We start from the raw sequence: 26,867 nt of genomic DNA on the forward strand, positions 1-26,867 counted from the left end.
ATCGTTAGACGAAGAGTCAGAGGGTTGAACACGTATCTTGATTGGTATAAAGCTGTCCTTGAGACATCGACTTCTCGCACTGTTGAGGGCTTCTCCAGCAGTGCGAGAATAGAGGTCCTATTTATCTGTTTCTGTGTGTGCCTTCGTGGGGGCCGCCTTGGCACTTGAGGGCCGTTGGCCCCATGGGGTGTTGTCGGCCGGGGAGCGCGGCTGACACAAAAATCGATTCTCAAATTTATCCAGTCTTGACCCTATCTCCATAGTGATAATCTTTTCGAGGTGTGTCATGTCTGATTTGAACTCTGATCGAAGGTGTCTGATCTCTGATTCAAGGCTTGCGAATTTCAAGTCCGATTTATCAACGAGGCGTGCCATCTCTGATTTCGTCGCCGTCAACTCTTTGTTAAAGTAGTTAAGCTTGTCATCGAGATTTCGGTTGAAGTGAGGGGCAGAGCCGGTGCCCTTATCACTAGAAAACAAAGCTATAGATATATCAATAGCTTTACGATCGAAGTTGAGTGATATGTCTTACGCGCCGTTGCCTGGAAAGTGCGGACTTGGGATATGTAACGTGTAGCTTGTTGAATAGTGCTACGCTGTCTAAGGCGGAAAGTTTGACGCAGCATTTTGAGGATGCTGTCGGAGAGAATTTCGAAGTGGTATCGGGTCGACTGAGGGTGATGGTTGTAAGAGTGAGGGTAGTTGTAAAGGTGAGGGTGAGGAAGGTCATCTCGGTATTCAATGCCAAGACGGCAGGCGGGGTGGAGTATAGGGCAGCATCACCCACGTCCCAAAGAAGGGTGACCTGGGCGTGAAATCACCTTCTCTTGGCAACATGGCTGCTTGGTGGATTGCAATTTCTCTCTGTCCGTCAGCCTGTCTACCCGGTCGGTCTGGCTGGTTAGTTGGCCACGCCAAGGCGCACCCCTGTTTGTGTGAGAGAGAGAGAGAGAGAGAGAGAAATTTTCGTTTCCTGGCCACTACTCGCGGCTCGGTGATGGCCGAATATACTTCTTCAGTTCCTCTCTCTGACATTTGAAACTGGTCAACCACCTTCTTGATGTAGCCGTGAGTCTGTTTGCTCCATTCCGCCAACTTATTCTCTGTCAGGCGCTCAAAGCCAGGTCTTTTGCCAAGCAGCCAATGTTGCGTCGGTGTCAACGGTCGTTTTCTGGCTGGTCCTGGTCCGTAGATGCTTGAACACTGTGGACCTGTTCTTGTGTTGGAAGGTTCATTCTCGAGTCGACCTGTTTCTCGGCGACGACGGTGGTCTGAGGAGAGAATGCCTTGATAAAATCAGCGTCAGTACAGTGAGGAATGGCCGAAAGGCGTATCATGTACCGGACTCGATGCATTAAGCTCCGAATGACTTTTGATGAAATGAGTCTCAGTTTTGGCACAGAGGGTGAGTCCCCTTTGATTACAACCTGGAACAATCTGTCAGATTGGCAGGGTCACGATGTTGTGACAGATGGGCTTACTGGAGTATGCCTTCGTGTTGGAAGTTTGTAAGTCGCCTCAGCGAAGGAATAAAAGAGTATATATATATATTTGTTGTGAAAGACAAAAAGGAAAGAAAGGGACAACAGAGACAGGATGGAGAGAAAATGGGATAAGCCGGCGCGGTCAGGAATTGACGCTAATTTTCTCCCAGGTGATAATAGTGATATAGTGATATACGGAGGCAGTTCAGCCGACTGTGTGCACTAATCCTTGAGTAGGATGGACGAGCGAGTGACAGGAAGTTTCAGGGAAAAGGCTTCCATGTAGGAGGGAGATGAATACCCAGTGAAAGATTGGCAGCACTACGGCGCATTTCTTGATGCCTGCAAGTGAATACCACCAGCGCTTTGTCCACTGCACTGCAATGCACGGTAGTCTCTACCTGGCAGGGGCCCTTGTGGATTGCACTGTCCGTCTATCTGTTAGTCTACCTGCCTGGTCGGTCTGCTCAGTTAGTTGATCACATTAATGCGCACGCCTGTGTGTGTGAGAGACAATGAGAGAGAGAGAGAGAGAGATGTTTTCATTTCCTGGCCGTTACTGCTAAGGCTACTATGGCTACCACGATGGCTACCTGCCTGGTTCCCACTCCTCCCGTAAGAACTTGCTTTCGGGACACTTGAGTCTGGGTGGCCTCATCTCCAGGAGTGTTCATGATACCAGCCGCTTGTTGAGTAGGGAGGCACTCCAGTTGAGTTGATCTGCCTGTTGTATCGGCTGCCTGTGTTCTGTCTCGGCCGATCCAAAGCTCGGCAAGGAAACCATGTAGCTTTTCGTCAATGTCAGCGACACGTATGTGGTTCAGGGTGATCGCAATCATAGCCATGTTCTTGATATTCTCGAATTTTCCTGGGCTCTCTATCATGGGAGTAATAGTTTTCCACGCCTCACAGAGAGCTTTAAGCACAGTCTTGGCCTTTTTCATATGATTTGGGGTGATCGCGATCATGGCCATGTTCTTGAGATCCTCGAATTTTCCTAGGTCCTCGATGACGGGAGTAATAGTTTTCCACGCCTCACAGAGAGCTTCAAGCACAGTCCTGGCCTTTTTCATATGATTTGGGGTGATCGCGATCATGGCCATGTTCTTGAGATCCTCGAATTTTCCTAGGTCCTCGATGACGGGAGTAATAGCTTTCCACGCCTCACAGAGAGCTTTAAGCACAGTCCTGGCCTTTTTCATATGATTTGGGGTGATCGCGATCATGGCCATGTTCTTGAGATCCTCGAATTTTCCTAGGTCCTCTATGACGGGAGCAATAGCTTTCCACGCCTCACAGAAACAACAGGGTCGCCAATTTTGAGCCTGCCAGTAGTTGAAGGCTGGTGTGCGAAAGTCGCACCTCGTTGCTTAAGGAGAGTAGGTCCAAGTTGCTCTTTAAAGGATTCTGTAAGCTCCGCGGGATCAACTTGCTCGTTGGGGTCGCTAGTTAGTTATATCTGCATCCTTGTCGAAGCGTCAGCGGCGGATGCGATATTATCCATGCCATCTGCACAGGCGCGTTTTCGAGATCCTGTGATGGCTTCCTAGACGACGCCTTAGAGACTGATCTCAGGAATCGCAATCCCCAGCTCTTGAAGGTCTTACCTTTCGAGCATCTCTTCTTTTGGAACGACCGTTTATTTCCTAATCTCTTTCTCGGTAATATCGATCTGGACCGAGACGAGTCTTAGATACCGTAGGACGTCTGGGTTTTTGCGGTCTAGCTGCGGTGATGGAGAAGCCTGCCACGGACCTAACTTTTCGATGAAGAAGTTGCCTAAGTCAGGTGGTTCTGCATGGTTGGCTGGAGTGGCAGTGGTTAGCTTGTTGAAAGACCAGACCCGCCTTGTAGGAACGTCCTGCCTGAACCGGTACGTGTTGGAAACTCTGAGTCTGACGCTAAGAAACGAAGGGGGATCATCGGTGTCATCGTTGTCATTGTTGTCATTCGGTTTCTTCGGCTCGTCGGCGTCGAGCAGCCTCAGATCTTTCACGCAGTGTCACACGCGCTTGCCGTCTACGTGGTTGGAGAAGTTGGGCGTGTAGATGCAGATCAGTCGGAGGCCATCCTGTGAAGCGAGTTATATATATTTACCATCTCACACCTTGTCCTTCACCGTCTCTCCTCGACAAGGTGTGAGATGGTGAGGAGGGTAAAACAGAAAGTGCGAGGGCGGGAGCGCCTTTTATGTACGGCGAAGGCAGTGTCCACGAGGTCTGGGTGCCTACCTTTGAAACCGCTGCCCTTGTCGATGGTGACATTGACCACGACCTTTGTTCCTTCACATACAAAGAGTCGACCGTGTGGGCAGTGGGCAATAGCCTTAGTGCTTGTGAACTCTGTGAAAGATAAGTGACGACAAAGGCATGGACTGTAACGCGACCGGCTACGAGGCTATGAGGCCATCCATCAAGGACGCACGTACCGACGTATGTATGTGTCCACACCCACACACACACATACACATGAGGCCGTGGCCGTGGACCGTGGGCCCTCCTTCGCCCGGACATATACACACACGATGGTCGATTGATTGGCTGGCAGCTCAGTTCAGCTCAGTCTAGCCAGCATGTATGGTCGATATCGATTTGTGGTGTAATGAACAAACAAACCATTGCAATGGGTGACGTGGAAAGCAGATGCAGATGAAAGAAAGAGACATGCCTTGGTCTTTAGTCTTGGTCCCCCTACACCATATCAGGTCCATACCCAGATCCATCTATCTCCCATCCCCTGCTCTGCTCGACTGGGCTAGGAGTGCGGAATATGTATCTATCTGCTCTGCTGTGCGGTGCTGTGCTGCGTTGTATTGTGTTGGGTGGGGTTGATTAGGTCGGTGAATGAATGGACTGGGGCCGAGAAGAAGCAAGCGAGCGAGGAGGCGAGCAGCGCCATGCCCAGCCCAGCCCGGTACGAGAGAGATGAAGGAAGCAGCACCGACTCACTCACTCAACTCAACTTAGAAGGATTCAATTCGATTCACTTGTTCGCTTCTTTTGTTGATTTCCTGAACTCCTTGACCTAATTCACCCCATGTACTCCGTCCGTGTATCGATCGTTTGATATAGATATTGATGTTGATATTGTTACTGGCACTAATACTAACACTGTTTGACACTGCGTGTCGAAACCGGATTCGAATTGGCCCTGACCTGCACTTGGTGTACGTCTGCTCCGCCCGAATTCTATCCCAGATCCTGGATCTTGCGAAATCTGGTGTGGAATAATAAGTGCGCTCGGTTGCCAATGCGCCACCCTAGTGATTTCCCCGATCCCAAATTCTCGATCTGTATGGATTTTCCGGGAGCGCAGGGACCTCATTGTCGCCACCCGGCCTCTTCAGAGGGTCGAGCAGAGTATTTTTGCTTGCTGTTTGGTGTTAAGTTCTATCTCCTTCCGCGCCTGCCTGCCTGCCTGCCGTTTCCACAAACCCGCTCGACCTTACCTCATCTTTCCTGACCGGACCTCCTCCGTCTCCTCCTGCCAGGACGTGGCCATGACTATTAGCATGGGCGGGTGGCCGGGACACCTCCAGATCCAGAGCCAACAAGCAAGTATGTCAGCTTGTGTCAATTGCTCGTGCACGCACGCACGCTCTACGACCTGGACAGAACAAAACGGGACAGGACAGGACCGGACAGGTCTTGTATGGCGTGCACATTATCATCTGTCGTCCGTCGTCCGTCGTCCGTCGTCCGTCGCCCGACTGCATCACCATTATCACCATAGACCACGGGCCATGTACGTCGTGCGTCTGTCTGTCTATCTGAACAACGTCAACGTGAACATAAATGTGAACTTGAACCAACCAACCACACACACACACACACAATTACACGTGGATCGGTCCCCAATGGGGAATCAATAGGGAGGGAATCCATTCCACGCACACACACATATACAAGGGGCCATAGACGTGGACGTGGACGTGGGAACGTGGGCCTTCCTTCGCCTCGCCAGGACACCTACCAACTCCCGAGAACGACAACGTGCAACGTACAAACAATGGGTGACGCGGATGCAGAAGAAAGAAAGAGCCTTAGTCTTTAGTCTCCCAGATCCCCCACATCCATCCCTCTATGCTCGGCTCGGGTGGCTGGCTGGCTGGCTACCCAGCAGCAGGAGGAGAAGAATGGGGATGTTAGGACGTTCATGTACATTCAGCACCTGCACCTTGCGGCGCTCGCTTGCTCGGTCGCTTCCACAAACACGCAGACGCAGACATCGACGCGTTCTTTCTTGCCGCGCGTCCTCCCTTTCCAACCAACATGAGGGGGCAGGAGGCTCAGGCCCACTCAGTTAGCAGCTGGCGCGCGTGAGATGGCTTGCTTTTCCCAGACAGAGGAAGAGAAGTGGCCCGCTCAAACCAAGAGGATGGGCAGCCATATGGCCATATGTCCACTTCAACTGGCCAGGCAAATAACAAACCAATTAACTAACTAACCAACCGCCGCCACCATATACGTATGCACATATACCGGGGTGTCAGGGTATTAGCGGCGTCTTCAGGTCAGGTCAGGGGAGCGGAAAAAATATGGCATCTCATCTATCAATCAATATAAATATGAATGAGTCCATCCTACCCCCTCCCTCGGCGCGTGGCCCTTTCCTTTCCTTTCTCCCCCGCTCTCCCCCCTTCCTCTTCCTCCGTGTCTATTTTCCCTCTTCTCTTCTCTTCTGATCTTTTCACATTTCATCTCATTTAACTACTGCCTATCTCACCGCGCACCTGGTGCCAAGGGTCCGTGACCACCCACGGACCAGCGCACTGACAAAACGCGACGGTATGAGATTCCAAGGCATGTAGAACGCGTTAGTATGCGCACAGACATACTAGCACAGGCATAACAACTCTGGCATACTAGAAAGGGGTGTTACCAGGGAAGGACTGGAATGGCCCATGAAGGTATAAGTAAGACACTCGTGCTCGCACTGGAGCGAGAGCTCCTTTCCTCATCGATAGTGCGAGTAGTCGATGTCCCAAGGACAGCTTTATCTACGTCAGAGATACGCGTTCAACCCGCATTCTACTCGTCTAACGATCCCACATCAAGGCTCTATGTCACAAGTGCTGTATGTGCAGTCGACAAAGCAGCCCTGGTGCATCTACTTACAACAGCCACGAAGGCTGCTGGTAGACCATACACTGAGGCATCCCTGCTCCACCGTTGTTATACATGAAAGTGCAAATACTCAACCGGATTCCAAGTTCACCGCATATAAAACCCAAACAACAAACAAAATCGTTCGTCTTATTCCGTCATCGCTCTCTTATCTATCATCGACCAAGTCTTCAGAAGAGATCGTGCAACTCCAAACAAAGGATGGACTCAGATTCAGGTGACGTGCTGGAGCATAGCGGCACAGCCTGCGCGCTGCAGCCATCATCACTACAACAGTCGAATCTTCAACTACCCACCCACTCTGATCAATTGCAGGAAGTGCTGAAACACGCCGAAGACGTCGCAACACAGAAAATCTTTCCAACAGACGACGAAACAATTCATTTCACCATTTCTCGAGAGTCGTGGTTGGAACTGCGAGAAGACCCTAACTTTGACAGGTGCATAGAATAGTGCGTATTACCTCCGTTGATTCTTCTGACGGCGCGCTAATGTATATTTCAGCAAAGCATTTCGAGCCTCATTCGATAGCTCACGCTCCCTTGTCACTATCACAGGCCCTGCAAGCGAGAGACACCACGCTATTGTTAGATTGCTTGCCGATGTCGCGCATGTGACTCTCGTGGATAAGACGCCTATCCGGTGGTATCCAGTTATTTCCCACAGGTTTACGGGAGAATACGAGGATTCACTAAGGCAACCAGACTTTAGTATCAGTTGGGATGAGAGTCTTTTCTACGAGAGAGTTCACACCGTCGTCGAGATTGGTGTTTCACAGTCTCTCGAAGAGCTCCGGGCTCTGATACCGCTGCACATGAAAGGAAACCCAGAAACTCAACGAGTTATTCTCATCAAATTGGCCGAAACTCCGAAATTTCAATGTCCGGAATCAATCGATATCGATATCGCCCAGGAGTTTCGGAGAGATCGGGCAACAGGTGTGATCTGGTTCGGCAACGCTAAGGTGATCGGAGAGACGAGGATCTCATGGGAGTTGTGGGAACGGGATGCTGCTGGTGTTCCACAGTCGACCTTTCATGAGACTTTCGCGTTCGGCGAGATGCCATCAAGAAACCTTCCTTTCTTGACAATCTCCGAAGGTATCTACGGCGACACAGAAATCCGGGGAGAAGTGAATGCTTCTATTACACCGCAGATGATCCAGCAGTTATGGAGGGAGAATTGGCCTTTGGCGAGTTGGGGGGATGCCTCCGTACGGTTATTCGATTTGATAGGTGAGTCGAGACTGAGAGAAGCAATGAGAGAAGCTCGCGATAAGGGCCTCGCTGATGAACTAAACGTGCTGTGCTGAGTCGAGTCTTGTTCACTCTGCAAGAAGGCAGCTATCGTGGTCGCCATTATGGTAGCTATTGTAGCCATAGCAGTAGTGGCCAGGAAATGAAAATCTCTGTCTCTCTCTCTCTCTCTGTCACAGGCGCGCGCATTGACGTGACCAACAAGCCAGACTGAGAGACAGAAAACAGCTCAGCTCCGCTCAGCTCCGATTTTTGCGCGAAGACAAGGGAAATAATTGATAATCTGTGAAATCTGTATTCCAAACTGTGTGGTAGACTCTGTGGCTCAAAAGGCGCCGCAGGACCGCAATCTTCCACCGCACTTCCCCTTCCCTTCCTACGCGAAAGTCTTTGCCCCCATATTTCCTGTTATTCTTCAGTCTTTCCTACTGACGGATTAGCGAACACAATCGGCTGAGCTCCCTCGCCGCCTGATATTAAAATAGACTGTGAGGCGTGAATCCACTGGGGACGCTTCAAGGCCCCAGCAAAGTGAGGAGGGTCTTCACCGGGGCTCAATGCGCCTGCGGGTCGTCCTGGAGGTGGCCTTGAAGGTGATGTTGGAGGTGATGCTGGGGATTGCCTGCTAGGTGCCAGGAACATCATCACCGCCGTCCACAAAGTATATAAGTATTGTAGCCCAATAGGTATGTTTTGCTGGTAACCACAGAGACCTGCAGCAGATTGACCGCCAGGATTGACTACCCACTGGGCCTTCCCACGCCGACCGTGACTGCGACTTTGACTTGGGTCTGTGATGCCACATTTCCACCTCTTCTGTCCCTTCTGTCTAACGCCAGCCGGGCCTTCAAGGGCCAAGGATTGATCGGAGTGAAGGAGAAGGTTGTAGACGGAGTGACCAGGGGCGATTTGAGAGGCCTGTGAATCGGTTAGTGTCGGAGTGCCACAACTCAGTACACCGGCGGTTTTGAGGGAAAGTTACCACGGACGAACCGGATATCGCTGAACGGACATATTGAGACTGTTGAACAAAGATTCGACGTCGCGGTGACGAAATTGGTGATAAACAGCGAGTTGGTAGTAGCGGTGGCGTGACGGACGTCTTTTCCCTATTATTCCTTATATCACCGTTATCACTTGGCAACAGATGAGCGTCCTTTCCTCGCTGACCGGCTATATACGTTTCTCTCCATCTCATCTCAATGCTTCCTCTCTGTTCTATTCTCGCTCATAACAAATATATATAAACACTTCTACTCCTTCGCTGCGGCACGAAGGTAAGCCTATCTATCACGATATCGTGACCCTACCGTTCTGACAGATTCTTTCGGTCACGAACATAGGCAGCTCATCTTCTCTAAAAACTGAGACTCAGTTCTTCGAACGTCTGTTGGATCTCGATCCACAGAATCGAGGGACGTAATACTCTTTTTGCCCATTCCTCACTGTGCTGGCAATGATTTTATGCTCACCTTAGATTACCATCTCCGCCGACGAATAAGTTAGATGGTTGGGGAAGAAGACGAGGCACCATTGAAATCTCTCTTCCCCTGGCCGTCTCTCACTCAGAAGGTCCACCTGTAAGAAGGATGGCCAGCAGCGTTGGGTTGCCTGTAAGCCCCTGGAGGATATACTACGCCATCTCTGAGCATTTCACTCGCCAGAGGCTGTTCCATTTCTCACCTTCGCTGGAGGACAAATCGTGCAGACCCTTGGCAACGTGAAGGGGCCCAGAGAAGCCGTTGCTGCCGTCGAAGACAAGCCTCTATCGACCCCAATCATTAATCTGCCGGGACATGGCAGATCCAGGCAGATGACGGCGGCGAGAAGGTCGCACCGGCAATGGCCAAAGCATATGGAGGCTATCCCTTCAGGTCACGGAATCATTTTCCCACCCTCGTTGAGCTCATTCGGACATCACCGAACCGCATCGAGTCAAGCCTGGTTTAGTAGCCATAGTAGTAGTGACCAGGAAATGAAATCACACACACACAAACATAATGTCTCTCTCTGTGTGTGTATGTTTGTCTCTCACAGGCGCGCGCATTGATGTAACTAAGCAGTCAAAGTAACAAAGAGACAGACATTGCAATCCACAACGCCGCTCTGTCATCAAGCCTGAGTCTATTTCGGGTCTTTGTGCAGTTAACAAAGCCGCCCTGTGACCAATGTGACGAAGGTAGAGAGCGCGGTGCAAGCTTTGGCCTGTCTCTTTTGTCCCTTCAGGTCCTGGCGAATCGAAAGTTCCATTCACAATTGCTATCGCCCTTGGAGGCAGGGTAACTCATTCAACCTTGAATTGAACTATTTCCTCTGCCAGGGATCGTTGTAACTCTGTGTTGGGACCTCTGCCAGGCTGGTAGGGTGAGTGATGCTTTCCTTCCCGATTCTTCGTCATGCAGCGATTCCCAGCGTCTCAGTCGCCATCCATCAACGGAAGGTTCTCTTGGTTTTCTCTTCCTCCGTGAGGCAGGCCATCTCTCTCCCACGGAATCTCTGATTGAGATCGAAGTGGACTTCGGGGGCCCTGGTCTGCGCGGATCCTTGTCGTGGAAACGTTTCACCAGCTCGTCATATCCAAAGATCTCGTGTTGTTCGTGGTGTAGTCATTTATCATCTTCTGTGCCCGAGCCTGCTCTTGCCCCTGCCGTCCCCTCCTGTGTAGCCAGTCAGCTAGTCTCCCTGTTTTTTGCGCTCCGCTCCTCTTGCTGCATAGGAATCTATGTTCCCCTCCGTGTTGTCTCCTGGCTCAATCAGCCAATCAAGCATCTTCATACACGAATTATAGAGCAGGTAAGCAGATGGACAGGCAGGTTGGTTAGAGTGAGTACTACTTACGTCCTTCTCGTGCTGGGCCGCCCGCTGCGCAGCGCAGCTTCTGGTTGTGGTCGGGCACCCTCCTATCGATCCATTCAACCTAACATACCTAACATAACAGATCCATCCCCCCCCCTAGCCCGGCCGAGCTGAGGATGTGGATGGTGGATGGATCTGATCTGATGTGATCTGGGGCACCAAAGACCAAGGGTATTTCTTCCTTCTGCATCAGCGTTACCGATTGTTCATTTGTTACACGCTGTCCTTCCACGCCCGGGTATGTGTATGTGGACACGTGGCTGATGTCTTCGTGACCTCATCATGGCTTCATCATGGCTTCATGGCTTCGTGGTCTCGTTGGCGAGTCGGAAGGGACGGGGCGTGCTCGTTGATGAAGAAGGCGAAAAGAAGGAGGAGGAGGAGGAGGTCAGGTGAGGTCAGGCCGCGTGCGTCTGTACGTGAGTGCGCGAGCGAGCGAGCGACATAAGCTTGCTTGCTGGTTGCTGGTTGCTGGTTGCTGGAGGCGGCAGGCCGGCCGCCCATGCCTACGGTCACGGTCAAGTTTGGTCAGGAGGATGAGGAGAAGGTGGGGAGGAGCAGGTCAGGTCAGGTCAGGTCGGGTCGGCGTGCGTGCGCGCGTGCATACAAACGACCAGTGAGGCGAGGTCCGGCCCGGGCAGACAGGCAGGCAGACGCGGAACGAAAACGAGATACATGACAACACCACACAAACGCCAACGAAAGGAATAATGCTCTACTCTACTCTCCACTCCGAAGAGGCGGCACTCGGCGGTGACGGGGTGACTGCGCTCCCGGAAAGTCTATACAGATTGAGAACTTGGGATCTGGGAAATCCCTAGGGCAGCGCAAACCGAACGTGAGCGCACTGAATTTCCCACTAGATTTGGGAGGATTTCTGGGGAGGGAATCTGCGCAAGAATCAGGGTGAAGTAAGTCTACAACTAGTGCAGCTTTGTGCGAATCGAATCTGTTTCTATCCACTGCGTCAGTGAGTATCAGTGTCAGTATCAAACGATCGATACATCGACTGAGTTAGTCTAAGGTCTCCAAGGGTATCCGACAAGATTCAACAAGCGAAACGAACCTGTGTTGACAGAGTTAATGAGTGCCACCTATGTACAGTACAGCATCATTTGGAAAGGAGGATCCAGACCAGATTGACTGATGAAGTCTTGTGTACGGGTTAGTGTACAGCTGAGCATCCGGCGGCACCTCTGCAAAGGCACCGTCATTATCGATATTCTCACCAATCTTCTATCAGCGACCTGAAGTACGTCGACAAGCGGCGAGCGGATCCACCGCCCCCTTCGATCGATGACGTGCTAACATTCATACTGATGTGTATCGTCATCTCAGGAGGAGATTTCAAAACCCACTGTGGTCTCTGGTAGAGCAAAGTGCGTTTTGGATGTCGAGACTCGAATCCAAAAACAACTGTTCTCCGCACTTCGACTGGGAAAAGGGTTCGCGCCGCACATGGCATTGCTGTATCGCCTCGAATCTGAAACGCTGGCTGCAAGCCTTCGGGCGAACAGAAGAGGAGAGATCTGGAGAGCTGATGGATAAAGAGGCAAAAAGGTGCCTTGGTACCTGCATGAAGTCGAGAGCTGCAGTTGGGCATCGGAAAAAGTCGAGCACATCGTGCATAAAAAGTCCCAATGTTCCGGCAATAGAGCCCTGCCCGCTTGCTCGCCTGCTTACCTATTTCTGGTCTGGGCCCCTATCCATCCATCCATCTATCCAACCAACACAGCCAACGCAACCCAGCAGAGCAGCGAGATACATACGTGCCTTCCTCCACAGCCGAGCCGAGCAGAGGACGAGGATGGGGATGGATGGATCTGGATCTGGGGTGACCAAAGGCTAAAGACCAAGGTAAGGCACTTTCTTTCTTCTGCATCTGCATCTGCATTTGGGTCATCACCGATTGTTCGTTTGTTTGTTTTGTGCACACAGACTGTTCGTTATTGTTCTCGGACTTTTGTGTGTGTGTGTGTATGAGTGTGTGTGGCGCCACATAGCATGTAAGCAAGTAAATAAATAAGCCTGCGTTGGATGGGCTCTCAGTCGACGATATAGCCGCGTGTATGTGATTGAAGGCGCAGGGTGATGGACCCCTGACTTCGCAATAGTCCTCGCAGTCCTTGATCTCATTTGTCTCTCGAGAAAGGGGCAAAGATCACCCAGAGTAACGTGTTCCATGAAGAAAGGTATGTGGGCACCTGACCCCTTACTGCCGATGACAGGTATTATATGGAATGGCGGAGAACATCCTGTTCAGGTGTCCATGGACATGTTGAAAGATTCGATGGCTACCATGCTTTGAACTCCCGGGTTGGTCCAAGAAACGAGAGAATAACATGTCCATGGTGACGCCAGAGAGTCAACAGATCCCATCGAGCTGGCAAGGTCGGGGGTTTCCCTCATGGACGACCCGTGGCTATAAAGTTCAACGCAAGGGGTCGATATCGTTGAGGATTGCCGCCTTCACACTACGAGATCTCCGTAGTTCGACGGCAGGTGGTGAACCTGTTAAGGAGGACCGCCGCCGTAACACCACAAGAAATGGATGTGCCAAAGACATGTCGATTCGAGGATAACCAAAACGATGACGGCCCGACTTGCCTGCGTCATCGTATCCAAACCCTCTTGGGCCAACACCATGACTCTTCTGCCACTCTTGACGGCTTCAAAGCTCCCTGCGCCCATGGCATTGGGCGAGTTCTCTTCCCGCCCGCGCTGTTTGCCACGCTAAACCGTTGAGGAAGGCTAGTTGAAAGTCTGTGCTCCAGACCTCGGGTGTTCAGCGGTAGTGTGCCGCCCGCGTAATTCGAGACTATTCTGACCATGTGCTCGAGCGTTGCAGGACGTCAGCTTTCAATGCTACCATACACACTATCACGGCCCCCCCCCCGCTGAAACAGGAGGAATTACTGTCATGAAGCAAGTATAATGTGAAACCCAAGACGAAGGAATCTAACTTGTGGCGGCGGCAGCGGCACGGAAGATTAAAGGTGCACACAACCTCGTGTGGGGTACCCAGCCTTGTGCGGGTTAGCCACATTGTGCCAAATGCGGTGACTGCAACTGCGATACGCACGGTCAGCGTAGCTTGTCTTCTTTCTTCTTGAGTCCACGTCGCGTTCACTACGGACATGGTGTGTGAATGTTCGCCGGGAGTGACGCCTTCGTCCGACCGGTGAAGGAGAGTTTTGAGGTTTTCTCTTCTCAGCTGCAACTGCAGGATCCTTTTTTTTGATCATCTGTAACTCACCGATGGCGAATCCTCCTGAAGTTCCAGAGACCGATCTCTCTGCTCTGTTTGAACGGTATCCGGAGATCAATTTCGACACGACCGAAGACATCCTCTCCAGCTCGGGGCTCAGTGAGAACTTCTCGTCACCGTGCTCAAACGTTACAGACCACGATGACACCACCATTTCGAACACGTCGACCTCAACCGCCCACACCACTCCGCTTCGACCCAGCCTTCGCTCCGCCAAAGCAGTGGAGTTTTCAACCCTGAACGGCTTCCTCGAAGACCTCGCCCGTGCTCATCTTCCGGTGACGTGTAAGGAGGCATTTGAGGGTTTGGCGCAGGCTATGGCTACGCTCGGGTCGTTTTTGGTGCCTCCAAACGCTGAAGACCTGGGGAGTGACATTTCCTGCAACAAACAGCAGATACTCGCTAATGTTCGGTGGATGTCCGATCAACTACGGCAATCTGCCCTCAATGTCGCCGAACAGATCAACAACGTCGACTTTGTCAAGACGCGGGGTCTATTTACCGTTAACCCTTCGGAGCAATATCTGTGGTGTATATATCGACAACGATGCTTCCTCATCACAATGTATGGAGCTCGCTTTGGGCACGAGTAGAGATGCTGATCGTGATGCAGGTACACCACCTCACCTTGCCGGACGGAGAAAACAACATTGGAAGATCTTGTCCACCTCTTTAATTCCTGCGTTTACCGCGCCTTTCTGCAGCTACTGGGTACACAAAACATTGATATTGATGTGCAGGGAGCAATCAATGGTCTCTACGACCTGCTGATGACACTACTTCACGACTACAACAGATGGATGAGAGGGATGGATGACATCGAAGAGAGTTATATGCGGCCACTGATGGACAGGATCCGGAGTTCACCAGAAGTATTGGAGGAGATATGGAGGGAAGAGAGTTTGCGCGAGAGGGTCATGGCGTCGATTAGAAATTCAGAGGCGCCTGCCATGCAACCAGCTGACAAGCGAGTCGTTCAAGATCACAACCTGAGCATCAGTCGACGGAGACCACCAATTCCACCCAGGAACAAACAGAGGTACGGGCGATTCTACCCAGAAGAAACAGAGATACCAGTGGGAACACACGGTGGAGGGATTATGTGAGCCATGATGAGGACATTGCTGAGAATTAGCCGGGCTCCTCTTATTCCCGATGATATAGGATGGAGGGCTAGAAATGTGACTTGTAGTAATATTGCTCACCCTGATGCTGTACGAGGGTTCGATGGGGGCGTGTTGCATGGACGGTGATCGGATAGTCGGTTGGGCGGAGGGAGGTGAAGGGAGGGCAGGCACGGGTACGGCGGCCGCAGTGCAGTCTCGTTCTGCTCGCCCGGTGGGAGGAGGGAGAGCATCCAGCCATCCATCCATCGGCAGTTTGTCTGTTTGTCTGTCTCTTTCTGCTCGCTCGCTCGGTAGGAGGTATCGCATCCGTCCGTCCGCAGTCTGTTGGCTGGGAACGGATCGCATCTGATCGACCGTCGGCGGCACGACGTCGGCAGCAGCAGTCTCTCTCGTCCTGCCAGATTGCGTGTCGGGGGAAGACATATATGATGATGGTGACGACGGGCGGGGAGGCAGCTCGACATCTATTCTGTTCTGTTCTGGTGCACAGTCAGCGGGAAGGGAAGAGAAGAGAAGAAGAATGGATAAATTGAACGAATGACTTGGGCGCTCGAATGGGTATCACGGCGCAACCTGTAGCAGGAGAAATCACTGTCACGGTGCAGTTTGTGCTAGTGTGCAGTCTATGGTATGAAATTTTAAGACGAAGGAATTTAACTCGTTGTGGCGGCAACGGCATGATAGATAAAAAATGCGCCTGGCCTCCTGTGGGGTAGGCAGCCTCGTGCGGAGTAGCCCACCGCTGGCCGTGATAAATATATTTTGCAACTCCGGAATTTGTTTCAACATTTCTCAATTCGAAAGCAAGTGCAACAGTTCGAGACCCCGAAGCTACACTTCGAAGTTGAGATTTGGGACAAGAGTTCATGTTCTATCGGGTTGGTGGGAGGGGCCTCCCCCTCCTCCTATCGATGGTATGGCTTGCTGTTGCCTAAGGAGATTACTGGTGTTCACTTGTTGCGCCCACCTCATCATGGGGTGGGCGGTCTCGCCATATCATCGAGAGGAGGGGAGAGGTGACATCGGACCGCGGTGGGACTTGAATTTTTTTGCTCCTGGCTCACATAAATTAGGAGTGGCATGGTTCGATTCCCAGTAAAACGGTTTACTATTTATTTTTTAACCAGTGACCTGCAGTAAACGAATGTCCGCCGGAGACTCAACCACCCGCTCATTCATACAGCCTCCAAACTGCTGGCATCAGACCTTCCACCTCACACTCCTATGCATCAACACCCCCTTCCCGACGGCTTTCGCAGCTCGAGTCCACCAGATATACATATGGGCGCACGAAGTCGAGGTAGCCGGGCTCCTGGAAGCCACCTGTTTTGTCCATCTTGAAGGTCGGCTGCCGCCCAGAGTTCTGTTCAGTCCTACAAGATGACAAAAGAGGATCACGCGCGAGAGCAGATCTTCCGTGGACAGGAATTCTACGCAAAGGGCAGTCCCGGTGATAGACAGTTCATGGTCCATTTGTCGACACTTCTTATTGCTCGGCAAGGACCTTACAGGGGCGCCATGGATCGACGCGAGGTACGGAGAGCCACTGGAGGCATAGGACTTTCCCAGCATGATACAGCGCACCAGCGTGGCCGAGTTTGAATCCAGTCAGTCCGCCGTGGGTGGGTAGGAAGCAAGCAGGATGCAGGGTGTGAGCTGAGTTCAGCGCAGGCAAGGCAGGCAAATCAATCAAGTCAATCAAGTCAAGTCAAGTCTGAAGTCTGGTCTGGGCGTTCTGTTCAAGTTGCGTGTGTTGCGGCTCATGTACAGGGGGAACATAGATAAATAGATGGATAAAGAGGGGAAAAGAAGCAGGAAATTGAAATTGGCAGTTAGTTGGCAGTTGTGTTCGCACAAGCGGAAATGAATTTGAGCAGGAAAAGGAACTGGAACAGGATTGTAAAGTGCTTGTGAGTGATGGATGATGATGAGGATAAATCACACTGTCTCTCCCACGCCACAACCATCAAGGACTTTCATCCATGCCATCCATCTCGCCCCCGATGCCCTGAACTGCCATGCCAGCCACATTTCCATACCATTCTATACTCATGAATCTCCTATCCTATCTGTCGCCAACGTATTTCAACCACTCTACCCCTTCCACGTATCGCCTTCCCTTTCCCTTCCCTCGTAATTGATTTCTGCTGTCATGATGATTGGTGATGGTTATGGGCTGTGCTGCGCATGTATGCACGGATTTGGTGTGGCACATGTGCTGTGGCCGATGTTGTTGCACAAGGGCACGTCAACCAAAGGAAAAAAATCAAGGGAAAATGGCAACCACACACTATAACACAACACATAACATGTGGATGATGCTGATGCTTATATACTAGTGTGATGTTATGTGGTGTGTCCGCATTCTCACACATCCGGTCGCATATCAATGAATGAATGAGTTGTGAGGCCCGGGGAGCAAACAGCACATAGCACACACCTCCAGTTCCAACTACTTTCCCCGGGTGCGCTGCTGCTGCTTCTGCGTTGAGAACGGAAGGAATTTGGTCTGTTGGAAACACTTGGGAGAACTCATGGCTAATGATAATGGTCGGTAAAACTGACTTGATGTCGAATGCTGAAAGGCAAGCATATGTCTTCCTGACTTCCAGTCTTTGGCGTGACATGCTTTCGAACAATACAAAGCCACTTTGCAACCGCCACCAGTCAGACCTTCAGTGATGTTTATGAACTCCGCGAGCCGTTCATCTTGTTCTCTCATGATGTCGACCTCGTCGGGCTCGATCGCTGCCGCTGGCGACCTGATGCTCGCGCTGTTGTCGGCCGTCTACAGCCACGGCCGCCACGACGACACCTTCCTGACGTTGACAAGCACGCTGTCCCGGCTTGAAAGCGGATTGTGTACCGAGATCAGCTTGGGTCTCGGAATGGGATGGGCTGCCTGCACAACGGACGCGGTCTCGATGCGGGCGGCGTTGGCCCTGGTTCTGAGACTGGGACTGGGACTTGGCTGGCCGTTCGTTGGGAGCGCGCCGCCGCATCGACATCTATAACAACACCACCTCCTCTGGACTAATGTCTTCTCAAATTGCGACCTTCTCCTCAACTGCGCAAAGGAAGATTCTGCCGCTCATGATGGACTCATGGTGGTTGAGGGATGTGTGCAAGAAGAAGAAGCAGAAGAAGAAGAAGAGCAAAGAAAGAAACAAACATATAATGCTGTGTATGTTGTTGTAGCCCATCTATTCATGCCCCTCTCCCTTGTTCTTGCCTACCCCGTCCCTTGCCGCCCCGCCACACGGGACGAACGACGACGAGCCGGAAGTGCGCGGCGCGGGGAGGACGGTGGACAGACAGCGCGAACGTGGGAGTGGAATTGATTGATTCTCCTATTGGGACTGTCTCCACGTATAATCTTATGTGTGTGTGTGTATATCCAGGCGAAGGAAGGTCCACCTCCACGTCCACAGCCACGCCCTAATGCATGCACGTGGGCTCTTGACGTCCTTTCTCATACCCTCATGGCCTCGTCGCACGTACTCTGCTGGACATGGGGAAGAAGAAGATGATGATGAATACGAGGAAAGAAACAAATATATAAACAACGGTATTGTTGTTGTTGCCTATCTATCCCATTCATTCCATCCGTATGCCTTGCTCTTCTCTTCCCGCCACACGGGACGAACGAACCAGGCGTAGAGCGCGTAGATAAAGTCGAAGGGCGCGTAGATGGAGTCGAAGAGTGCGCAGACGGAGCCGAAGAGTGCGTAGCCGGAGGGAGGACGTGAGGGCATGGAATTGATCCCCCTTCCTATTCCCATTGCGACCGGCCCCGTCCACGTAAAATTGTGTGTGTGCATGTGTGTTCTGTATGTTTATATTCATGTTCAGGTTGACGTTGCTCTGATGGATAGGTAGATAAATAGATAGATGCACGATAGACGCGGACTCGTGGTCCATGGTGATAGTGATGAGACGATATAGTAGAGTCGGTCGATATACGGACGAAGATGTCCACGCCGCCCACACCCGCCAGATCTGTTAGGTGCTGTCCTGTCGGGGTCGGGGGAGGAGGAGGAGGAGGAGGAGAGGTTAGGTCGGGTCAGGTCAGGTCAGGTCAGGGTGTATGGGTGCGTGTGTGCGTGTAAATGGCACGGCGTGTTGGTAGGCAGGCGCGCAAATGAGAGATCAACACCAAACACCAAGGAATAATACTCTTCTACTGTCCGAAGAGGAGTGGCGGCGACGAGGTCCCTGCGCTCCCGGAAAATCTATTTGGGGTGGAAATCCGGATGGGTGAAATAATTACTAGGGTGGAGTAAGCCGGTAGGAAGCGCTCTTAGCAATCAGACTTTTTCACAGATCCTGGATCTGCGAAATACTCAGGTGGAGCAGCAGACTTACAATTAGAGCCAGTCTGTGCGAAGTCTGATTTTTTTTCCCATTCACAATTTCCGATGCAGCAGGTGCTGAACGTCCGAATATCCCAACATGCACACATCCTCCTCCTCCTGACGGAGGCGCCAGCCTAACCAGCCAGCCTCCCTCCCCTTCTCCTCCTCTTCGCGCGCTTCTTTGAACGTGTCCTCGAACCCCCGGTTACCACTCCACACAGACTGCGCATCGCAGACTGCGCATGATCAGTTTACCACTCCACTTTCACCACTTCACAGCTCATCACTTCGCTTTCTCTTCGGAATAGGTCTCCCAACAACGTGACCATCCACCCGTCATCAACCAGTCAACATGTCTGAGAATCTACGCGGCCTCGGGATAACTGTGCCGAGTTGGTGGCGTCCCCCGCGCTACGGTGGCGACGGAGATGATGAACTCCAGATCGTTGACGCTCGCTCTGCGGAAGAGCCGGAGCCCGGCCCTTCTAACCTGTCGAATGAGCAGTCACACTACACTACAGGACGGTCAGAAACGCATATCAAAGTGGAACCCCGGCGTTCATTTGAAGATCAGACACAAGAAGCAATCATACGCCAACAACGATCTACGATCACGGCGAACCCACTTCTCCGGGACGGACGGTCTTCGATGCCCCATGCTTCGCGCTCGTCCCCTCTCCTACATCCTCCGGCGGCCAGAGAAGCACAATTCCCTGGAGAGATTAAGCCGCCGCCGCCTCCTGTGATAGTGGAAAGAGATGACACAATGGAGGAGGAGTGGGAAGTGGAGGATATCTGCGACGCGAGGCTCTTTGGAAGAGCCCGACAATTACGGTATTTGGTAAGATTCACAGGATATGCAGACGAGGAATGGCGCTGCTGGGAGGATGTGTTACCAGGATGCGACGAGGCGGTGCAAGAATTCCACGCTAAACACCCAGACAAACCTGGTCCTCCCGCATGCTACGACTTCAACACCCAAAGGAAAACGAAGACAACACGAAAAGATAGGCCCATCACCGGAACGACCCAGCCGATCTGATTCTCCTGTGACATTTGGACCTACCCAGACAGCAGGAGATAGTATCAAACGCAGGAGAGTGCGTTCAGGGATCTTCGACATTGGTCAGGCTATTTAGCACGGTTCGGTTCGCATGTCAGGATGGCGGAGTTGTTGGCATGTTATCGATTACCTTCGAGGACGAAGCACTGGTTTTGAGGGGGTTATATCACGGCCAGCGCGACGGGCTACCGCGCATCAGGCTGCGCGCACCATTTATCTTTCGTGTCGCTATTGCTACTAGTTGTTATACTCCTCCCGTCTCAGAATTCATATAATTGCACCAAAACAGTGAATCCTCCTGTTCCATGTTGCGGCGTGATATTATGTATCTTCCACGACATTTATACATATATCGATCAGATCAGGTCGGTCGCACTGACGGAGTGGGTGAGTGACTGAGTGAAGTGAGTACGTGCTTCCTTGTCTCTCGTGCCGTGCTGGGCTGGGCGGGGGATTGGGATTGATTAGTTCTCCATCCACATCCTCATTAGGGCCGGTCCATGGATAATTGTGGGTGTGGTGCGGATGGTTTGGGGGGATTCTTGCGTACAAGGTTGAGAAGTTGCTGTCGGAACCCCAGGAAGCGCTTTACATACCACATCTCGAGGCGGTAGTAGTCACATGAGTTCCACCGCAATCTGGCGTCAATCTGCGGCAATCCTGACTGGCTGATATATGGTATCATCTCAGGGCTGGTCGTGATCTGGGGCTTTTGTGGGAGGTACTCGATACTCACAGTCATTTGCAATTAGGAACAGGCAGAACCGGCACCGAGGTTCGCTCGGGTTGGAACAGCATTGCAGCATTGGCTTATTGGTGGCTAATCATCTGCCTCGGGAACTAACTGCGCTGCGCACACCAACAGCCATCACCCTCACCTTTCACCATCCACTGTTCAACAACTTCTCGCTGCTGTTTTTCCATCATTCTTCCAATACGCCCTGCCCACGCTCGCTCCCCGCCAGAAGAAGCTCCCTGCCCCTCGGCGCCATCGACGTCAGCGCCACAACGGGAAACACAGCTCGCTGCCAGATCAGAGCCTAGGGGACCCGCAATCCGCAGTCGGAAACTACTCGCAATATGTGTCTTGCACCCTCGCAGCTCGACCCAACATTCCACACCTCCGATGCTGCTGCTTCTACTGCTCGTCCTGCCGTGCCGCAGCTATGAGAACACCAGAATCTCTTCTCTAATCAAGCCGCTCGCCACAGAGACGTCATTGGGCACATCGTTCCTCCTCTCCAAGCCACATCATCCACGAGTTTGAATCCTCCCCCCGTGCCACAATGGCTGACCTCTCACTTGGCCCACTGAGCATTGCGAATCCCGATGATGCTTCGCTGGACATATCACCAGGATCAGAGACGGGCATGGCGCGATATGACAAATCTCAAATAAGGATCCTTGTCGGTCTATGAAAACGTGGAGAAAGCGCGAGACGTACGTTGCAGGTTGCCGTCGTCGGACCCCTCCATCGAAGCAGCATTGGCACAGAGCATGATAGATAGCCTGAAAGACCGGCAAAGAAACAGCCTGTGGCAACATCAGCAACAGAAATTGGTCGACACAGAACAAGTCGAGGTGGCGGCGATGTCGGTCTCCAAAGTTGAAGAGGGGCATGAAGAGGACCGACGTCAACAGTCTGGTATTGTGAAGAACTTCTGCAACAAAACCGTGATCATCTCCATTAACGGTGGTAAAGAGCAGCGCCTGGACCCAGCCCTCGTCGGTGGCGGGGCAATGGTGAATTTGATCCCACAATGGGTGGTTGGTGAAGCAAACTTGGCTGTAGTCCGGGCTAAATCCCTTGATGTCCGCGGTTTTGACGGCCGTGTGACCTTGGTGCTTGAGTATGTGAGAATACGCATCGATATCGCTGGCTTGCCCAGCAGCCTCCTGGCTTATGTCCTTCGGGGTCCATTAATGTCCTACAGACTGCTGCTTTCTCGCAGATTAATGTCTGCCTCGAAAGTCCTTGGCGTTTACGGCAGAAACGAGACCTGGATCAGAGACCCGGTTACTAACGAACAGGTTAAGGTCGAGAAGTGCGACACATCAGCTACCGGTATGGGACCAGCCCCCGAAGTTTGCTTCAATCGCCGGATCAAGACAGGTGATGCGGCCGTAGGGGCGTTGAAGAATTCGGCTCGGTCCCCGAAGGTCCTGGAACAGCTCGAAAATATCTCAAATGGCGACTACACGGACCAGGCTGAGGAGAGTCTTGATGAATTGGTCAACAAATTGATCATGCAGCCTCCAAGAGTGATACAAGGTTTCTGCAGGAATGCAACACTCTTGCAGAAGTAACTATATACCTTTCGTATCAACTGCCATACGTTGTGGAGTTCATTTCCGGAAGGGCGAATTAGGATCGAATCCTGAAGCCAGCAATTGACCAGGAGGTAAGCGGGTACAAGCAGAATGGGGAGAAGAGGAGAGTTTTTCGAAATGTGGGCTTTCGTTAAGGAGCAGCCACACCAACCTGCTTTCGATAAAGTCAGAAAGGCCGTGACCGGGATCTCACTTTCGAAAAGGTGAGCCGCAACTTCAATACCATCTGGCTGCAGACGGTTCAAATACCGGGGGGAGCAGTTTCGTTTCAGGCACTTACGCTCAAGCCGGGAATACCGGTCAAGGAGAAGGACTGGAAGGACGTTCACTTCGTGGTGCTCATGCCGCTTGCTTTTACAGCAGCGGAGACCAGATATACGACGACGAAGCGCGACGGCGCTGGCCCTGTTGAAGGCCCTGCTGGAAAGTCGATGGTTGGTGGTTGGCAGCATATAGCCCGTTATGACATCACGGACCATGCCTCGCTTTTGAGCGTTTTGAAGTCAGATGACGGACACGGCCGCATCGCCAGATGGCAGCTGGAGTTTGGCGCATTCTGGCTCGACGTTGTGCATGTCTCGGGAAATACATTGGTGGCCCCTGATGGCCTGTCTGGTGTCAGTCCGGATCACGCATATCGGCCACTTTTTGAGAAGGACGAGGAATTTCAAATCTCGGATCTGGTCCCGGGCGACGAGGCGCAGAGGATCCGACCGAGCGTTACTCGGAAGTCATATCGGCGAATCCAGAAACACGCCGACACCGGCGAGGTACTACGACTGAAGCTACGGCACGAGAGCGGGACCGGGCCTCTGACTCTGAATCTGATGACTCGTCGTCTGTCTCGCCTCGAGATCCGGGTCCTGGATGGGAGAAGTTGGAAGACGACGAATGATTGGTCCTGTGATAGAATTCCTAAAATTTGGAAGGATTACTCCTTCAGGCACCTTGGACGATTCCGTTGAAAGGATGATACGATGTGTTGTGATCATTCACAAACGCGACCCCACGACCTGATTAGCTTACCTATATCGAACAAAACGGAAAGAGGGCGAAATACCCCAGTGGTTGTCCCAGCTTCATGATTCGTGTGGACTCTGCAGCGAACTAATCACCTCATCTCGGGCCGTGGGCGTAGTCTAGTGGCCAACGCGGTCACGAGACATATTCAGGTTCAGCGGGCCTTGCTGCAATGCCGGTTCCTAGGCTCGCAAAGGCCAACCCAGGGACTGACACCAATTCTCTTCCTACAACCCATGGATTGTGGCGTTATTGATTGGATCGGACCATTCACGCCCATCGCGAAATCAGGCGCACGTTAAATCATCACATGCGTCGGACTACTTCCCCTGATATATCATCGCACAGCTGGTGCAGGCAGCAATCTCTGCTAATTCGTGGTGGTTCTTGTGGCATTCCGTACCCTCCATCTTTGGACACATGAGGATGGATTACTCCGATAACGGATCTCACCTCATGAAGGGGGTCTTCCCGCGTTGCTCAAAAAGAAACCAATTCGTCATGTGTTGGCGCCTAGAACCCACCCTTGGAGTGTTGGCCTTACAAAGTCGTCAGTGCGGCTGATCCTCGGCTAAGTGGGGAAGAATCTTCAGAGTGATCCGCCCCAATCCTTCATTAAGCAGGTTTGGCGAGTGGCACTTCGGCGCCTTTTAGCAAACACATTTTTGCCGCAGAGATTTCATAGAAAACAATCAATTTAATCACCTTTCATCAAGAACATGCCCTCGATGCCCACAGATACCAAAGCTGACTCAACTGGGATACTATGGCAGGAGAAACAAGTCTTGCACATGAGGCCCTCGAGAGACAACGCTTAGAGAATAAGGCTCCCGGAGCGCGTCGGGCCGATTGCCTAGTGCTTACGCCACGTGACTGCACGATAGAGAAGCTATAAGAACACCACCCGACCTAGCTCGTGCGGGAACCACTGCTTTTACTTCTTGAGCGTCGAGTCGTTATCTATAGGAGCTACAGATTCAATTGTATCCAGACCTTCGGCAGATAGTCCCTACCGCGTGGCGTGGCCATTCTGAGACTTTTGGTCGCACACACATCTTCAATCATTATCGTTATTTTACGACCTCAACACAATCCCTTGTACTACAGCGTTACAGAACCACAGAATCGGCCGCCAGCGAGAGACCTCGGCCTCCAAAAGTCCGGCGTGGATACCAAGGACTCGAAGTTGCGTGTGGCTGACCGGTTGGACTTTGAGTTGGTCATGAGGCACTGAGGGACCGATTGCTTTGATAAAGAACAAATTATTTCCACTGCGTGGCGCAGTCACTCCGACATCAACCTACACTGTTACCTACCCAATCCTGCGGCAGCGAGGCCGGCACGAGAGCCTTCTGGAATTGTGAAAATCATATAAATATGTCGGAGGAAGGAATGACACAAGAATGGGATTTTCGTGGTGGAACCGCGGGCAGAAAGAGATACGACGTATTACCACCCATTTCAGCTCCTGGTCAGACAAGACACCTCATGGCACAAGACTCGCCTCGCGTTGACGAGTCGGGAACCCCAACACGAAGCAACGAAATATCCGTAAGAATTGGTAGCGGATTTGGCGACGGACCCCAGACAACTCTGACCGCCTCAGAACGCAATAAGCAAAATAAAAGAAAGGGAGACATACTTCTTAGTGTGGGAGGAGAGCAGACAACCAAGAAGAACAAGAGTGGCGAGCTATCCAACGAATTGAGCGGTTCGGCCAAGGAAATTCATGATCAGTGCCCCCCCTTGGAAGTTTCAAACATATCGCAGAAGCTGCAGCAGGAGGGGAAAGACGTGGGGCGAGATCTCGGGATCTTCCTGGAAGGTGATCTGGTGATTCTTAAGCTGCGGGGACGCGATATTCCTGCTGCCGATGCAGATTCTGCGGAGGTCAACCTTTTCAAATCGGCTCTGGCGGCGGCACTTATGCTTACAGAAAACAAACACCCGGCGGAAACATGGTGGCGATGGGCCGCTCAGCAAATAGACATGTTCCTGAGAAATCGGGAAACCTGCGACGGAGAAACTGCTGTCGACATTCGAGAACTGCTCCGCGGCACGAGACGCCGGGATGGCGACGAGCGTCCACGGGGAGAGCAAGATGATACACCACAGACTGGCGAGGGGCAGGAAAATGGGAAACTTGCAAGACAATACCCGAAAAGCATGAATATGCCGGGTGGAGGAAAAGCCCTGGCTCCGAGGGGATCAAAAAGCCTGATATCCACGAAGACGCCGATTGAGAAGGGGATGGCCTTGAAGGGTCGAAAGAAGGTCCGAAGACCCCTGAGCGAGGTTTTCCCCACGCTACCCTTCGACCACCCTAACCAATCAAAGGTGGTGACTAAGGCCCAACTATATGCTTTCATTAAAGAATATCCGACACAGAAACAGAAACGTCACGAGCTCCTTCCGAAATATTTCAACCCCCGTGGGTATCTATACCTGCAGGGGATTGGTAAGGAGCTCGTCAGCGAATGGGTTACCCGAATGGAAGTGGTTGTCAATACTGGTGCTGCCTGGCCCGAGGACCTGCTCTCCCGTACTGTCATGAGCAACATCCTGGCATGGTATAGCAGGACGGTCGCCCACTATTCTACCAACAATGCGATCTGCAAGGGGGTTCGGCGGGCGAAACTGGAGGAAAGACGCGACCCGAATACGGGGAGGTTCCTGAATACAGATCATGGCGTTCGACCTTTCGATGATCTGGGAGTCGGCAGAACGCAGACCTTCAGCAGGGTACAGTCAACCGAGATCAAATACCTTCAGAAGGGACAGGCCGATGAAAGAATGAAGCGAGAACGGAGAGACAGAATGCTGTCTACGCTTCATCAGCTCCTGGTGGGAGACATCGGGGAATTCCTTGCAGAATCCGAGGAGCTCATGGCGCGAGATGCGGAAGAATTAGATGAGGATTATGCAGAGATTGCGAGGCTCTGGATGGGAATCTGAGACGGCAAACTGGGTTATGACAATCA

The 26,867-nt window shown here is 52.0% G+C and overlaps 7 protein-coding genes across 7 annotated transcripts; 6 read left to right on the forward strand and 1 right to left on the reverse strand.

The window, feature by feature from the left end:
- Positions 1 to 2,026: 2,026 nt before the first annotated feature.
- On the reverse strand, positions 2,027 to 2,716 carry AYL99_11686 (hypothetical protein; the record flags this gene model as incomplete). The annotated part of the gene is made up of 1 exon (XM_018843191.1): positions 2,027 to 2,716. The coding sequence occupies one exon, from the start codon at positions 2,714 to 2,716 to the stop codon at positions 2,027 to 2,029; it is 690 nt and encodes a 229-aa protein (XP_018687518.1).
- A 4,095-nt stretch (positions 2,717 to 6,811) lies between these two features.
- AYL99_11687 (hypothetical protein) lies at positions 6,812 to 7,922 on the forward strand (the record flags this gene model as incomplete). Its single annotated transcript, XM_018843192.1, has 2 exons — positions 6,812 to 7,062; positions 7,115 to 7,922. 2 exons carry the CDS (start codon positions 6,812 to 6,814, stop codon positions 7,920 to 7,922), a joined length of 1,059 nt encoding a protein of 352 aa, XP_018687519.1.
- A 6,058-nt stretch (positions 7,923 to 13,980) lies between these two features.
- Positions 13,981 to 15,096, forward strand: AYL99_11688 (hypothetical protein; the record flags this gene model as incomplete). The annotated part of the gene is made up of 2 exons (XM_018843193.1): positions 13,981 to 14,555; positions 14,604 to 15,096. The coding sequence occupies 2 exons, from the start codon at positions 13,981 to 13,983 to the stop codon at positions 15,094 to 15,096; spliced, it is 1,068 nt and encodes a 355-aa protein (XP_018687520.1).
- A 2,702-nt stretch (positions 15,097 to 17,798) lies between these two features.
- On the forward strand, positions 17,799 to 18,131 carry AYL99_11689 (hypothetical protein; the record flags this gene model as incomplete). Its single annotated transcript, XM_018843194.1, has 1 exon — positions 17,799 to 18,131. The coding sequence occupies one exon, from the start codon at positions 17,799 to 17,801 to the stop codon at positions 18,129 to 18,131; it is 333 nt and encodes a 110-aa protein (XP_018687521.1).
- Positions 18,132 to 19,824: 1,693 nt separating this feature from the next.
- AYL99_11690 (hypothetical protein) lies at positions 19,825 to 20,514 on the forward strand (the record flags this gene model as incomplete). The annotated part of the gene is made up of 1 exon (XM_018843195.1): positions 19,825 to 20,514. The coding sequence occupies one exon, from the start codon at positions 19,825 to 19,827 to the stop codon at positions 20,512 to 20,514; it is 690 nt and encodes a 229-aa protein (XP_018687522.1).
- A 1,611-nt stretch (positions 20,515 to 22,125) lies between these two features.
- On the forward strand, positions 22,126 to 23,831 carry AYL99_11691 (hypothetical protein; the record flags this gene model as incomplete). Its single annotated transcript, XM_018843196.1, has 3 exons — positions 22,126 to 22,385; positions 22,470 to 22,797; positions 23,070 to 23,831. 3 exons carry the CDS (start codon positions 22,126 to 22,128, stop codon positions 23,829 to 23,831), a joined length of 1,350 nt encoding a protein of 449 aa, XP_018687523.1.
- A 1,543-nt stretch (positions 23,832 to 25,374) lies between these two features.
- On the forward strand, positions 25,375 to 26,841 carry AYL99_11692 (hypothetical protein; the record flags this gene model as incomplete). The annotated part of the gene is made up of 1 exon (XM_018843197.1): positions 25,375 to 26,841. One exon carries the CDS (start codon positions 25,375 to 25,377, stop codon positions 26,839 to 26,841), a length of 1,467 nt encoding a protein of 488 aa, XP_018687524.1.
- Between the last annotated feature and the right edge of the window lie 26 nt (positions 26,842 to 26,867).

Source organism: Fonsecaea erecta, assembly GCF_001651985.1.
Source record: "Fonsecaea erecta strain CBS 125763 chromosome Unknown Scaff15, whole genome shotgun sequence".
Classification (NCBI taxonomy): Eukaryota; Fungi; Ascomycota; class Eurotiomycetes; order Chaetothyriales; family Herpotrichiellaceae; genus Fonsecaea; species Fonsecaea erecta.